This window comes from Cnephaeus nilssonii (assembly GCF_951640355.1).
Source record: "Cnephaeus nilssonii genome assembly, chromosome: 4".
NCBI lineage: Eukaryota > Metazoa > Chordata > Mammalia > Chiroptera > Vespertilionidae > Cnephaeus > Cnephaeus nilssonii.
The window spans coordinates 79505591-79522036 of NC_137075.1; the positions used below are offsets into that span (position 1 = coordinate 79505591).

General features: G+C 45.5%; 1 protein-coding gene across 4 annotated transcripts in view; it reads left to right on the plus strand.

Moving 5' to 3' along the window:
- The window catches only part of SYNE2 (spectrin repeat containing nuclear envelope protein 2), a 306555-nt gene that overhangs the window by 242573 nt on the left and 47536 nt on the right, over positions 1–16446 (plus strand). For all 4 annotated transcript variants that reach the window (XM_079769558.1, XM_079769560.1, XM_079769561.1 and 1 more), the window contains 10 exons: positions 2505–2675; positions 3155–3285; positions 4375–4579; positions 5695–5874; positions 6870–6998; positions 8748–8902; positions 9021–9165; positions 10689–10783; positions 12020–12254; positions 14173–14367. In XM_079769558.1, the coding sequence (XP_079625684.1) occupies positions 2505–2675; positions 3155–3285; positions 4375–4579; positions 5695–5874; positions 6870–6998; positions 8748–8902; positions 9021–9165; positions 10689–10783; positions 12020–12254; positions 14173–14367 (1641 nt within the window). The remainder of the gene's footprint in view (positions 1–2504; positions 2676–3154; positions 3286–4374; positions 4580–5694; positions 5875–6869; positions 6999–8747; positions 8903–9020; positions 9166–10688; positions 10784–12019; positions 12255–14172; positions 14368–16446) is intronic.

The window sequence follows — 16446 nt, forward strand, 5'->3', positions numbered from 1 at the left end:
ACCTTGACATTCCCCCACAAATGCAGGAGAAAAGTGTAAATACTAACCAGTTATCGGGTGTCCATATTTCCCAGATAGTCCAAGCGGATTATTTATCATTTACTAAAGTCTGCATTTAACCATTTGTCCCAAGTGGGAGTTGGAATAACCTGTGTGAATGAAATCCATAGGTGACCCTCAGCTTCATTCCTCCCCCAGAACCCAAGCAGGAAAATAGGGGTAGAGCTGAGCTGCACATATCTTGTGTGTGTGAGTCATTTGTTAAACATGTCTTTTGTGAGGCACTAGGCTCACTGCCGAGGATATAGAGATAAACAAAAGAATATATGGGTTCTACTCTTAAAGAGTTCACAGGCTACTGGAGGAAACACTTGAGCCGATAATGATAACACAATAAATTGCAATATAATAAAAATGTAGAGGAGGGAAAATATTAAATGAGATAATGCATGTAAAAAGCCTGCAAATAGTATTAGCATAAGGATAGACATATAGATAAATGGAATAGAATTCAGAGTCTAGTAATAGACCCTCGTGTTTATGGTTAATTGATTTTTGACAAGGATGCAAGACAATTTTAGTGGGAAAATATAGTGTTTTCAAAAAATTGTACTAGGACAACTGGATATCTACATACAAGAGAATGAAGTTACATCCCTACTTTCATACCACATACAAAAATTAACTCAAGCCCTGACCGGTTTGGCCTAGTGGATAGAGCGTTGGGCTGTGGACTGAAAGGTCCCAGGTTCAATTCCAGTCTAGGGCACATGCCTACGTTGTGAGCTCGATCCCCAGTAACGGGTGTGCAAGAGGCAGCCGATCAATGTTCTCTCTCATCATTGATGATTCTATCTCCCTCTCCCTTCCTCTCTGAAATCAATAAAAATATATTTTTAAAAAAGAAGATATACAAATGGCCAATAAGCACATGGAAAGATGCTCAATATGACTGATCATCAAGGAAATTCAAAGCAAAACCATAATGAAATGTCATATCTACTAGGATAGCTTTAACAAAAAGCAACATGATAGCAAGTACACTGAAGGCAAATGTAAAATTGTGCAGCAACTTCGGAACAGTCTGGCAATTCCTCAAATGGTTAAGCATAGAGTTACCATACGACTCAGCATTTCCACTTCTGAGTACCTAAACCAAGAAAAATTAAAACATATGTCCCCATCAGAAATGTGTACACAAATGTTCGTAGAAGCGTGATTCATAATAGCCAAAATGTCCATCAACTGCTAAATGGATGTGGTATGTTCCTACAATGGAATATTATTCAGCCATAAAAAGGAATGAAGTACTGATACATGCTACAACATTGATGCCTTGTTATACGATTCCATTATGTGAAATATCCAGAATAGGCAAACCTATAGAGATGGAAAGTAGATTAGTATCCAGAGGAGGGTCAGGGGGAAGAATGAGGAGTGACTGCTAATGTGTATGGGGTTTCTTTGGGGGATGATGAAAATATTCTAGAAATAATTATAGAGTAAAGCTTATCATTTTTGTTTGTTTTTTAATATATTTATTGATTTCAGAGATGAAGGGAGAGGGAGAGAGAGATAGAAACATCAATGATGAGAGAGAATCATTGATTGGCTGCCTCCTGCACGCCCCCTATGGGGATTGAGCCCACAACCCAGGCATGTGCCCTTGACCAAAATCGAATCCGGGACCCTTCAGTCCCCAGGCCTACGCTCTATTCACTGAGCCAAACCAGCTAGAGCTAAAGCTATTGTTTTTAAATAATATAAAGGACAAAGACCTAAATCATCCATCTAGAAGCTCTCCAGAGTCAATATAGCCTAGTGTTTTAAGAGCAAGAGCTTTGCATTCTCTGTCCGAATAAAGATCTTGGCCGCACCATTCTCTTTCCTAGTGACCTCGGGCAGGCACTTAACCTCTCTAAGCCTCAGTTTTCTAGTCTATAAAACGGGGACGATGATACCTACTCTCTTTTTTCTACCTCCGTAGGGAGGCCTTTGCAGCACTCAGTGAATGCTGTTCTGCTGGCTGTTCCACTTCGTGCTTTAGTGTAATGAATTTTGCTCAGTGGTTTTCTTATCCTCTCCCTCAGACCACACGTGGCATTTCTGCTCTGTGAAGCTATCATTATAATTCTAAGGGGCTACCCTCAAGAGCACCAGAAATTACGCCAACGTTTTATGTGGAAGCCAGTACACTCACAGATTCTGACTCCTCCCCCGGTGTTCTTTCCCGGGCTGTCCCTCCCTCCGCTGAACGCTCTCCCTGCTGATCCCTCTGGTCTCAGGGCTCTTCTCCATTCGCCTGTTCTAAAACGTAGCCGTCTCTGAGAGTTTTTGTTCATTGATCTACCCTTCCCACCTTCAGTTAGTCACCGAAGCTCCTCCAATACTTTCAGATTGAAATGCTTAAGTGGTGGATAGAGTCCTTAAGGAAGAAGAAAAAAAAAATGATGGTAGAGCCTCTTCCCAGTGAATTGCTAAATATGCTTCCCCTTTTCATGTAGGTCACTGAGCTCAAGACCTCCATGCAGCCCCTCCTACAGGAGTGGAAGATCTACGGTAAACTCTCTGATGACGTGACTCTGATGACTGTTCGATTCGGGTACTGCATGGAGCACAGCAAGCCTGTGGTTCTGTCACTGGAGGCCCTGAAGTCCCAGGTGCAGGACCTTCAGGTAAACTCACCAGGTCTTGGCACAGCACTTTATTGGCAGGTAATCTCCAGGGGAAGCAAGCGCAGTCATGGACACAATTGCGTTTGTGCTCTCAACAGAGAAGCACAAAATAGTATTTTAAACACCAGCATCAGAAGTATAGCTTGAAATTCCAGAATGAATCACGTGAGCCAAAGGAGTGAAACTTTGTCGAAGTTTACATTGACTTTTTCTTCATTTTTAATGTTCATATTATTTTGCAACGTAAAGGTTTTGTTTGGGTTTGGGCGGGTTTCTTTTCAAAGTACACTTTAAAAGTTTTTGTCTCAAATAGAAGAATACTTTCTCAATTGTTTCCTCGCAGTTTTAATAATTTGTCCCAGTCCTATCAAGGTTTGTGTTCTTATTACTGTGACGCAGAGAAGGTGTTAAAAAGCTGCTGCCTTCTTTGGAATTGGCCAGGCCACTCGGAAACTAACACTCCTGCTCTGTTCTCTTAGTCTCTTCAGGACGAGGCTGAGAGCAGTGAAGGGCGTTGGCAGAAACTCCAGGAGGTTATTGGAAAACTCAAAGGTTACTGCCCCTCAGTTGCTGAAATAATCGAAGAGAAACGCCAACATACTCACACCAGGTACTTACTGCGTTCGCATACAATCTGAATAATCGATCAGTTATCTTAATGACCTGTGTTGAATGAAGTGTCATGGGCATTGGACAGTCTAATCTTAATTATCTGCGATGACTGGTTTCATACTCTTCCGGCCTCTACTGTTTTGAAGGGTCTAATTCATGTCCGATTTCATGTCGTGAAGGCTGTTACCCGCCCTGTTCAAAAGTTTGGTATAATCAGTTTATAAATACCATGATGACAGCCCCAGAGTAGAAGGCTATTATTTGCCAGAATACATGCCCAGTGTAATCCTCAGGGACACCAATGACCCAGGCAGAAGAGACGGGCCAGATGGGAGGTCTTTGCCACAGGAAACCTTAGACGATGGAAGAAAGGGGATGTTAGAATACCTTCAGGGAACTGATTTGTGGGCTCAGAAAGGATTCTTGATGAAGCCTGTGTAGTAGGAAGCTCCTTAAGAGGTGTGGCCCTAGTTAATTGCAAGTCTTTTATTTTATTGAATGTGATATAGAAGCTGGCCTAAAGCTGCTTTAGTGATGGGAGAGAAAGGTAAGCTGCGACAGTCTGCATATAGAATGAGAGCGGTTTCCTTTACTCCCACTGTTATGTTAGGAATGTGTGTGGCTTTTGTAATTGGAGAAGAAATTTGTCATAAACACAGTTTAAACAGGCTTCCTTAACCCTTTGCACTCGCTTGCTTTTTTCTCGATTCCTTTATTCTAATGCTAACCGTGTCGAGTCACACTCGACATCCGAGTGCAAAACGTTAAAGACCCAACTCTATAAATAGGAGCCCCTCCCATATGGAGCGGTTTCATCAGGCGCACAGTCAGTACTTTCTGCACGTCTGCCTAAGGGACACCCATACTACAATAGACAGTCCTTGCCAATCACAAATTTTGTCATTTTTGTTAAGAATGATAAAGTCAGTTAAATATTCCAGTTTGGACTTCTGTTTATATATTGATGGCGCAATTAATAAAAAAGGCATTTAACAGTTTTGTCTTAACGATCCGGGAGAGTGTGTGCACTGAGCTTTGCTGCAAGGGAAAGGATGGGATCGGGGACCTGTTCCTGCTGCCCTGACAGGTGGACCCAGGTAAACCACGACATCGCAGAGCAGTTGCAGACGGCCCGGGGGCTGCTGCAGCTCTGGGAGGCCTACGCCAGTGCTCACACTGAGGCTGTGACGAGGCTGGACCAGCAGGAAGCAAAGTACCACCAGCTTGCAAACATCAACATGTCTGGAAACAACCTGGCAGAGATCCTGACCCCGGCCCTGCGGGACATAAAGGTGGGTGCAAAGCCCATTGGGGAAGCCAAGGGGACTGGACCGAGCACAAGGACAGAGGAGTGCCTGAGCAGGCTGTGTAGGACACGGGTGAGACTGGGACGTGTGGGGTTCGGGGGGCCAGGTGGAGGCTCAGAGGCCAGGTCTGGGCAGCAGGCAGCAGGGAGCTGGTTCGGGGTCACCTGACACCACCTCGTTCCAAGTCTCCCCTGTCACTCTAGCAGGTAAATCTCTAAAGCCAACGCCTCATGCAAAGTCTCAAATAAAGCAAACGTATCTCAACTGAATAGGATTATCTAAGAATAATAGATGTTGAATCTCTTGCTTTAAAAATAATCGTGGAAAAAAAGATAATTATGGACTCGCCTCTATGTTGATAGGGTTTTTCTGTAGTTACAGTGATATGTAGACTATGTTTAAGAGCTCTATTATTTCCTCTGTGGTTTTATCCTGTTATGTTGATAAAGGCCCAGAAAGTGACGACTTTCAAGTTTTAAACTGGGTGACCAGCTGCCTTCTGTATCTTCTAATACTATAAGACAAATCAAAAAGTATTAACCAATTTAATGAATGACAGGAATCCAACGGATGTGATCTGTATTTCTGATCAGCGTCTACCTGACCTGTTCTTTAAGAAAAATAAATAAAAAAGACACATCCACACACACAGTATTTCCAGAGGAGCCTTAAAATCGGCGTGGTTAATGAGATTCTACAGTCTCTGCAAATAAATCCACTTATGTCACAAAGTCTCAGAGGACAGGATTGCATTGGTCCTTAAAATGCCATTAAAGCAGATTCCTAAAATGTTCGACGATTAAAGACGTAACACACAGGACTCACCCAGGGGATCTCCAGTTTCTAAAAACGAGAAGCCCCAACCCTATTGGTCAGTGGTCAGTTTTCTCCCCGAACCCGCAGATTCCAGAGTAGCACCAGTGATGTGCATCATGTAAACAAAGCTTAGCTTTTTCAGCTCTTTTAAGATAAACAGTTCAAAGCCATGCCGACAATGTCAGGGCAGAAAGCCTCTCAGATGTTGGTGGAGGCAGAGGGAGTGGGGGATTCTTGCCGCGAAAGGAGGAGGAGATGTTTGGGGATCACCGTTTCTCCTCCAGGAACTGCAGCGTGATGTGCAGAAGACAAAAGAAGCCTTGGTCCACAATTCCACTCTCCTGGATCGCCTCCCACCGCCCGCGGAGTCTGACACCCACGTGCTCCTCTCTGGTCAACGGCACTCCCTCCAGAGGGCTTCCTCCTTGGAAAAGATGCTGCTTGTGAAAGCAAATGAGTTTGAGGTACATCTTCTTTTTTCATTCAAGTTGTAGTCGTGGACATGTGCCCGGTGCCCTTAATTCCTTATAGCCTATGAAGTGATAGTAATCCGTGCTCGTTAGGGCAACTACAGAGTAAAGCTGCCCCTGAAAGTATCTGCCATTTGACATGATTCTTCAAGTAGGTGATTTTTCCATCACATGGGAATGGGCAGATCTTACGCACCCATTTCTTCTTTGTTGAATATGTTAGTTTAAGAAGTCATATATTTCATACACTGTTCAGATCTCAACAGTTACTTGGATCTCCAAGTGGGGTAATTGAGCCATAGGCCATTTGTTGGATTCTGCATTCACTTTTTTTAATCCTTGCCCAAGAATATTTTTCCATTGATTTTTTTTTAGAGAGAGTAGAAGTGAGAGGGAAAGACAGAGAGAAATATCTATGTGAGAGAAACACATTGATTGGTTGCCACCTGCACCAGGGCCCGGGCCGGGGAGGAGCCTGCAACCAAGGTATATGCCCTTGACCAGAATCAAACCCGGGACCCTCCAATCTGCAGGCCAACGCTCTATCCACTGAGCCAAACTGGCTAGGGCTGCATTCACTTTTTGAAGAACGTTTTGTGCGTGCACTGTCAAAAAGCTGCACAGAAGGCCATGGAATTCCAGTGTCACATCTCAATAGCAGCAGAAAAAAAAAAAAATTTAACTAGCAGGACTGAGGGAGCAGAGTACACACTGACCTTCCTCTGCATGGTCCCTCAAGCAGGTGAGCCATCCATCCCTGGAGGCTCAGTGCTTTGCCAAAGGCACAGAGGGGAAATCAGGAGCCTTCTGAATATTCAAGACAGCGATGAGCTGCAGGTGGGGTGGGGCGGCGGGCAGGAGTGGGGGAGGAGGGGCGGGGGAGAGGGGGGGCGGGAGTGAAAACAATTTGAACTTTCATCAGCTCCCAAGGCTGTGCTTAATTCTATTCTATATGCAATTGTCTCTAATGAAAATTTCTCTTGTCCTAGTTTGTTCTATCACAGTTTAAGGATTTTGGGGACCAGTTGGAATCTTTGAAAGGCCGTATTACACATGAAGAAGAGAATTTGGATAAACTCTACCAACAGGAAAAAGAAGAAAATCCCGACTCATTCCTGGTATTGCCAATATTTATCATTTCTAAGTGCTTAGACTCAGCATAGGATAAAACATAAGCTAATTACGGTCACACTATAAAATCTGTTTGTATCATAACTCTTACGTACGGCAATCTACATGTCATTCATTCTTGCCCTATTTTCCCTAACTTCTAGAAAAGTATGACAGCATAGCGATCTATATTAGTAATATGCCACAGTAATTTTAGTAGATTTTTAACTTTTGATGTCTTTACTAATTAGCTTTAGTTAACTAGAATAATCTACGAATTGGCTATGGTGATTAAATTTTTCCGGTTAGTTAAAGATGAAAAGTAAAATACCCTATTAAGTTAATTGTATTTTTTTTTCATTTATTAGCTTAGTTAACATAAATGAATGGGAGATTTAAAGAATACTGGGTCCTGCATACTCCTAATTACCAATCCATATAACCTGGATCAGGAGTCAGGAACCCATGGCACACACTCATTCCCTTCCATATATGTATTGTTCATTGGAGTTTTCATGCTCCGGGGCAGAGGTGAATATGACCCATAAAGGCTAAAATGTTTATGATCTAGCCATTCACAGAAGAAGCTGGCTGACGCTGACCTGGACTATCACAGCAGAGTTCTGTAGTGACAACATGGGTATTGTAAAGGATGTTTGCTTTACATATTTCCACTGTGCCGTGCCAGCACAGCCAAGGGTTTGGCGAGCCTGAGGGAGGGCAACAAAGGATGTAGAAAAGACAGGCAGAGAGAATAAGCTGGGTCTAGATGGATCTCCTGTTCCTGGCTAAGGCCACAGAGAAAAGATCCAGACGGCAAGCTGAGCCTTTATTTTATAACCAGAGGTAAACAAGGTAGTGGTCACCAAGTTACAATGTTCTTGTGAGTTTCACTTGTTTGGGCAGCATTTGCTGCACCTTGCACAGCCCATTAGCTACCCAGGAAGGATCTAGGGAGTGTCATAATGTCAAGCTTAATTATGCTAAGAGGGCTGTGCCCTCTAAGCTGGGACTTGTTTGTGGCTTTGCCAACAGGTCAGTCTGAGGCTTAACCCTATAGCCGCTCCCTACATTCACCTAGAGGCTGTCCCTGGGATATCATTTTAAAAATAAAATTTTGATGAGTTTGAATTCTTATATCATTTCACATTCTACCAAAATGCAGATGTTTAAGTACCATGCTTTACTAGGGTTATTTTAAGGATTACGTTTTCATGCGACTTGTAGGTAAACTGCATGATCTGTTGAAGGTCAAGTTGTTGGCAGACCAAATGGGATTTGAAGGTCCAGAATGGGGTCCTTTTAAAAATAAAAATGAGAAAGCTTACTTTCATCTTTCTCAAAAACAAAATCTGAGCCCACTTTCTATTTCCTGGGCTGTTTACGTTCTGGCTGTGTGTGCAGCTTGTTGTTCTAGAAAAGCCACAGGATTGAGAGACCTGGGTTCAGGGCTTGTTCTGACACCAATTAGTGATTTGACGGTGGGCAAGTCATCTACACAGGCTGCCCCTGCTCCAAGTTCCCCGCCATGTTTGAGTGGAGTGGCGCTAAGTTCTTAAGACGTTTGTTATTTGTGTAAATTGTGCGTATCAATAGCAGATGTGAGTTTCTATGATGCTGTGATAGTTATTTTCCTACCTGTTCAGTTTTCCCTCCTCTTTCAGATAAGGACGGTCCACAGCATCTCCGCGACCTTTGCGTCAGGTGGAAATCGCGTTGTTACCCACACATCTGGAATTTGTTTTCTTTTTTAATAGAATCACGTGCTCACCCTGGCAGCCCACTCGCCCGACGCGGAGCACCTGAATGAAGTGAGCCTCAGGCTCCCACTCAGTGACGTGGCTGCAAAGACGCTGAAAAACATGAACCGGCAGTGGATTCGCGCCACGGCGACGGCGCTGGAGCGCTGCAGGTCAGAACAGCCCAGCTCCTCTGCTCCCTTTCAGTTCTGGTCAAATGAACAGCTTGAGCTCAGCGATGTCCTTGTTATATGGCTCAGTTTTATTGGTGTGTTTTTTTAACCTCTATAGTGAGCTTCAGGGAATCGGATTACATGAACAGTTTCTTGACTGCTGTGAAAAGTGGGTCCGCCTCTTGGAGAAGATAGAAGAGACGCTCAAGATGAGCATGGCCGACAGCCTTCCCGCCCTCCTGGAGCAGCAGAAGGCATATGAGGTAACCTGTGCCCCTCACCCTGGGGCAGGGGGCAGGGAAAGATGGATTTATTTATTTTTGTTAATCCTCACCCGAGGATATTTTTCCATTAAATGTTTTAGAGAGAGGAGAAGGGAGGGGGAGAAACAGAGAGAAAGAAACATTGATGTGAGAGAGATGGGTTGCCTCCCACACACAGAGATCAAGCCTGCAATTGAGGTACATGTCCTTGACCGGAATCGAACCAGGACCCTTCAGTCCGTGGGCCAATGCTCTATCCACTGAGCCAAACTGGCTAGGCCAGGGAGAGATGAGTTTAGACAAAATACAGAGTACCTGTCAGTGTCTGTCTAAGCAAATCCTGTTGTCAGTTGATCACGTGCAAAAGTCCTACACGTTTCACCGTTTTCACCATTTTGTTTTATTACTCTACTAGAGGCCCAGTGCATGATTTAATCATGCACCTGGTGCACCAGCGGGCTGGCTGTCCGCCGGTGCCCCAGGCCTTCCGAAAGCCTCCGGCGCTGCGGAGGCTTTCGAAAGGCCTTGCGCCGGAGCAGACAGCCGGCCAGGTCCCCCGCTTTGGCCTTTGATCGCGGGGGAGCTGTCCGGCTGTCCGCCGGTGCCCCAGGCCTTCCGAAAGCCTCCGGCAGCCATGGTACAGACGCTGGCCCAATCCTGCTGGCCCAATCAGCTACCCCGGACACCCTGAGTCCCGCCCCCTGCGCCTCCTGCTGGCCCAATCGTGGGCGTAGCGGAGTGATGGTAATTTACATATTACCATTTTATTATGTAGGATTTTATTAACGACAGAACGCCTAGGTTTTCTGCAGTAAATGGAATCTTCTAGCACCACTTTGCTTCCACAGAATGCAAACATTATACCACTTTACCAAGAACATGTTGAAGTACTTCAACTCATCTTTGCAGTTTCACCGAGTAATTCTCTAAAATAGGGAAGAACTTGACATAATTGTAATTGCCTCGTTAATCACAGGGAAGCTTTCCCACGCTTGTGCTGATGTTTATTTGGAAATATTCTTGCTGGTTATAGGTTGATCCTGCCCTTTAAAGTGGGCACGATTAGTTCACCGCAACTTTCTAACATAACCGATTTGGCTGCATTGTCACGTCATCCAATGGAAATTAAGTCCTTCCAGCCAAAAAGCTGAGTGGCCTTGAATAAATTACTGAACTTCATGCCTTAGCTTCCCCCTCTTCAAATGGACATTATAATCGTACTTAAGTCCAAAGTTTGAGGAGTAAGAAAGATAATGCATGTTTTACATAGTGTCTAGCAACTAGCAGTCTGTCCAATAAGCGGGCATTAACCATAGTTATTGTCGGATCTTTTCCTTCTAAGATTACATTTGCAGGTGCTGTTGATGTGATGGTTGAGCATTTTTTGCAGTTAGACTCAAATAATTTGAAAACTGATCACCTCAGGTGTCCTCCGTGAGCTTCGATTTTAATAGGAAATATAAGGTCCAGGTTCATAAAATGAATTCTCCAAGCTGATATTTTGTATTTTCATTCACATACAGATGTTGGAAGCTGAAGTTTCTATAAACCAGACAATTGCTGATTGCTTTGTCACCCAGTCCTTACAACTCTTGGACACAACAGAAATAGAGGAGAGGTAAGCTGTCTAGGGTGTGTGTGTGTGTGTGAGAGAGAGAGAGAGAGAGAGAGAGAGAGAGAGAGAGAGAGAGAGGGGTAATGCAGTCAGAGCAGGCCTTCCACCATCTTGACCCCATCCTCACCCGGTGGCCATGTATGTCAGTTGATGGGCCACCATGGGGCAGTCTTGGAACAATGTTAGGATAGGGTCTTGCTGGGCCATAAAAACCATGATAGCACTCTCCCCTGTGGTAGATGAGTGGGGTTATCAGAACAGACCCACTCGCCAAGTACCGTTTACTGATTTTTTTACCTCAAAGGATTCTCTGTAGAATGTTTTCCTCTCTACCTTCAGCCTCATGATGTTTTGCTATTTAAAGAATAATTCTGAAAGTGCTGTTCCTAGCAAGTAGCTTTGTCACAGCTGTGAGAGACGGAGTTCTCTCTGTGCTGCGTACATGGGGTTGGGGCCGCTGGGCAGTGCCACTCAGGCTGAGCAGAGCCCCTTACACCATCCTGGTGACAATAGCTGAACCTGCCACACAACAGGTACCCCTGGCAGACAGCCCAGAGGCGCCCTGGCCTGTTGAATACTTCTCCAGTGTCCTGGTAGGGATGGTTTTCCCTCCCCATCACCACCATACACCTCTGCACCTTTCAGCATAACTAAGAAATTACAGCCCATTTCTTCCCCGCTCAGAAGTAATGAAGCCAGTGCCAGGATCATCATCTGGTTTTGGGTTGATCAGTCCAGCAAAGCATGACTTTCCGCATAACAAATGAAAGGCCCTGTTTTTCATGTGAAGGGTGTCGCTCATCTGGAAAGGAACTGATTGTAGCTGCAGGAAGCATGTTTTCTTTATTGCTGACATTACATAAAGTATAACCCTCAGGTGACAGGTACCATTACCAGATACCCAGCTGCTCATCTCTTTCCCACTGATCCAGGGTGTAGTTTTCCGTGCAGCACTTGGCCTCATGGCGGTTAAAACAGCCCCCATCTAAGGGATGGTTGTCGTGTGTGTAAAGCACCCGGGTCCTGTGCAAATATCTTCCGCTGAAAACCGCTGCCACCCGCAGGCTGCCCTGCTCCCAGTTCCCCGTCATGTTTGAGTGGAGGGGCGCTAAGTTCTTAAGACGTTTGTTATTTGTGTAAATTGCCCGTATCAATAGCAGATCTGAGTTTCTGTGATGCTGTGATAGTTATTTTTCTACCTGTTCACGTCCGGACTTCCTCACCCCCCGTTTTCCCAAGACCGGCGTTGGTTCCGAAGTTCGCGGAGCTGAAAGCCCGGTGGCAGCGCGCCGCGCAGGGCGTGCGGCAGAGGAGGCGCGCGGTGGCTGCGCTGGTGAGGCAGCGGCGGCGCTTCTCCTCCCCGGAGGGGGACTTGCTTCGCTTCCTCGCCGCCACCGGCCAGCTGCTGTCTGCACTCAGGAGCCAGGACTGCCACAGCCTCGTCCGAACCAGAAGTCTGATCCATGAGCTGAAGGTACTCCGGGCCGCAGCCGTGTGGGGACCACGGGGGGTCATTCTGTGGCAGACATACATCCCCTCCAGGTTATAGGTTTTCCACGATGTCCTGGTGCAGGTGTGCTCTCTGCAATGGGAGGCCGGAGGGTTGGGTCCCTAGCCTTGCGGGGTCAGAAACCCAGTCTCCTCCTTTCACCCAGACGTAGTGAGGCTCTCCTGGGCTGTGGGAGTAGGGAAGGAGTGGAGGTGGGTGGGTCGAGTGGGAGAAGTTTGGGCGCCAGACGCACCCCACCCAAGCCTTTAAGGTACTAATACGATATAAACTGGCCACCAGTGTGCTCACTTGTGAAGGGCTAATCCATTTAGGCAACGAAGTTTTCAATCAGAAAGGTGCTTGATGAGCAGAAGGCTAGAGTAATTAGTCGGCCGTTCCCAGGCATGTTCCATTGAGCTAGAGAACCACTCTCTTGGGATGCAGCTAAACGAAACGCCAGCCTCCTGAAATCCTACGCTTCCCTCTTCACTTTCCAGTTGTCAGCTATTGAGCGCATGCTCCGTGCCAGTCACTGCTCTAAGTGCTGAAGTGTGGTGGGCACGAGGAGAGGACTCCCATGCTCGTGGGGGCAGTCAGACAAATTAATAAGTAAGGAAATATCTGATTGCAATGAGGCATGTATACTTCATTAATGGAGGGGCCGGGTGGCTCCTTTAGAGTGGGTGATCTCTGGGAATGCGACACCTTTGGAGCCTGAGTGATGAGAAGGAGCCAGCCGGGCAAAGTCTGGGGAACGAGCCTTTCAGACAGACGGGATGGCTGTCCCAATTCCCCACCCTGGGAACAAGCTTATCGAGGCAGAGGAACAGAAAGAAGGTGGTATGACGGGAGCCCTGCCAGTGGGGCTGCGATGGCAGAAAATGAGTTCGAGGCGCAGGCAGGGAGGAATGTCTTGCAGGCAAGGCAAGGTAGCTGGATCGTGGCCACGGTGTAAGAGACCACTGAAGAGTTTCAGTTGGAAGAGGGGGCAGCATGATTCTGTTTGTATCTTTTAAAGATCCTCTGGCTGCTCTGAGGAGAATGCACTGTGGAGCAGCCAGAGGAGAAGCAGAAATCCGGTATATTTCCTATCTCTTGTTGCATAGCAACCATCATTGATGCTTATCTCCCAGAGTTCTGGGGGCTGGCGGGGCTCAGCAAGGCGATTCTTGCGTAGGGTCTCAGGCAGTTTCGGTCAGATGACGGCTCGGGCTGGACTCACCTGGCGACTTGCTCACTCTCGTGTCTGGCACTGAAGCTGGAAAGACTCAGGCAGCTAGGAACTGGAACTGCTGGGCTTCAGGGCATCATTCCCTGTGGTCACTCCACATGGAAGCTCTGGTAGCCAGACTTCCTACATGGCAGCTCATGGCTGCAAAGGCACGTGTCCCAAGAAAGAGAGATCCAGGGAGAAGCTCTGTGCCTTTTAGACTTTGCCTTGAAAGTCACATGTGTCACATCCACCATCTTCTTTAGCCATCACTTGCCCACGAGGGGTCAAGAGGAAGGGACAGAGGCACCGCTACTTGATGGCCAGTGACAGGTTCTGGAAGAACACGTGGGGCAGGGAATATTGCTGTGGCCTTTTTGTGAAAAATATTCTGGCAGATCCAGTAAGGCTATTTCAGTAGTCTCAGAGAGTTGTCAGGATGAATCAGACAAGAGTGATCACAGTGAAGATAAAAAAGGGTATGTTTGTGGGTAGCATTTACAAGACTGACTAATGGTTCGGATGTGGCACGTAAATAAACATCTAAACCAAGCTGACTCTAGGTCCCTGGTGTGAGCATCATGGGGAACAGTGTGCTGTTGACCAAGTCAGGGAAGACTGGCGGAGGAGCAGGTCTTTTGATCGGTTAAATTTGAGATGGTTTAGGCAAGTCCCTTTTTTCCTTTTTTTTAGAATAAAGAAATTCATTTTGAGAGATGGCAAACCACCTATGAACTAACCTTGGAAGCTGGGGAAAAGTTGCTGAGCACAACTAACCTGGAAAGTAAAGAGTCTGTTAACAAGAGAATCAGTCAACTTCAGGACAACTGGAAGGACACAAAGACCCAAGTGGGAGAGATGATTAAACACTTCCAGAGCATCGTAGAGGTAAACTCGCCACTTACTTTCCCTCTCATGGCACTCAAATGCAGCACATAGAATGTTTGTTCGCTGTGTGACAATGGGGATGCTTATGGGATGATATTGTGAGTTTTCCTACTATTCCATGAATCATGCCAGTTAATGTCGAATAATAATATTAGCATTTTAAAAACTCAATATTAAATATGTAAATACTTGAGGTTCTATTTTATATTTACTTTTATGAAACAGAGAACTTTTTTTAATCCTCACCCAAGGATATGTTTATTAATTTTAGAGAGGAAGGGAGAGAAAGAAACATTGAGGTGAGAGAGAAACATCGATCAGTTGCCTCCCATACACACAACCTGGGTCTATGCCCTGACCAGGAATCAAACTCACAGCCTTTTGGTGCACGGGACGACACTCCAACCAACAGAGCCACCCAGCCAAGGCAAAACAGAGAACTTAATATTCAGTGGAAGTTCCATAAACAAAATTAATGTCCCACATATGGTCTGTCCTTGGGTATAGTGTATGAAAATAAACACAGTGATACTTCATCTTTCTGTTATCACCAGAAATGCATTTTTGTGTGTAAGTGAATTTCACAGATAATTTAAGATAAGATTATATCTTTAAGAACTGAAAGGTTCCTTTGTCATTATTAGGAAGATCATTTTGCTATGCTAAAATACCAAGTTTTTCTCAAGGACTCTGAGCTGCTTTGAACCTAGACCCTACACTACTGTGCTCTTTGAGGTCTTGTGTGGTTTTTATGGTTTTCCTCTCGCTACATTTAATGTGAAGCAATCTATTTTTTACTTTTTGTTTCTGTGAGCATACCTACTCCTTATAAGCCCACTCTCCTCTTTACACTATTGTATGTGTGTGTCAACACCCGATAACCAAGCTTACCAGAGATGGTGTTCTGAATGAAGAATAAATATGTCCCGAGTTAGGGCCTGAGCATCTCTCCTGCGAACAAAGTGTCTGTATTTTCTTTGGTATACGGACTGCAAAATTCATTAACTAGAAACATTTGTTGCGCTCTGGCCATGTTTGTAAAGTAGGTGGTCATTGCAGTTACCGGGTTGGTGGGGGAGAAGAGTTTTGTTTCTCGCTTTGCTTTCTTGGTTGTGTTCCAGAGACTTGATGTCCTGGACCAGTGGCCTCCCCTTACGTGAATTGTCGCCATAGAATGGGGCCAACCCAAGTATGTTTAGATAGCAGTTGTACTGAGGATTAAAACAGTGTTTGAGTTTATGTTTGTCTGCTGTTAGTAACCTCAGCCGTAGAAATTTACCCTAAAGAATCAATTGTAAGCAGCCTGAACTTGAAAACGCAGGCAACTGTTTGCTCAGTAATGTAAGGTTAAAAGAAATAGAGATGGCGCGAAAGAAAGGCCCTGGGCGTGGGGGCACCTGCAGCCTTAGGGCCCCTCTTGACTAAGCTGCTTCTACCCTCATCTCCTTGGCCAGTCAGTTTTCTCTGAGCCTCCATTTTCACAATTATTTTTTCCCCGTTAATCTTCATCTGAGGATATTTTTCCATTGATTTTTAGAGAGAGTGGAGGGAGGGGAAGAGACAGAGAGAGAGAAACATTGATGTGAGAGAGACACATCCATTGATTGCCTCCTGCACATGCCCCGACCAGGGTTGGGGATCGAGCCTGCAACCTAGTTACATGCCCCTGACCAGAATCAAACCCAGGACCCTTCAGTCCTCAGGCCAAAGCTCTTTCCACAGCCAAACTGGCGAGGGCAGTTTTCACATTTTAAATGTGATAATACTAATACTTGCGCTGTCTCCTAAGGTTATTACAATTACAGTAAGACAGTGAAGTTGAAAATGCTTTAGAAATGGCAAAGTGCTTTAAGCAGTAGGTGGCTGTCGGCGCACGGGTGAGAGATGGAGAGCGAGTGAAGCTTGACTGCAAGAGGGCCGCCTGCCCACGCCAAACTACTTCTAGACAAGGGAAGAGAGAGCAGAGGGGTGACGTTAGCAAAGAAGACAAGAAAGGTGGTCAAGTGCTTTTGGTTTTACGATGCTATTGTAGCGCATGCCCGAGTCTGTAAATGCTAAAGATTAGTTCTTATAGCAGCC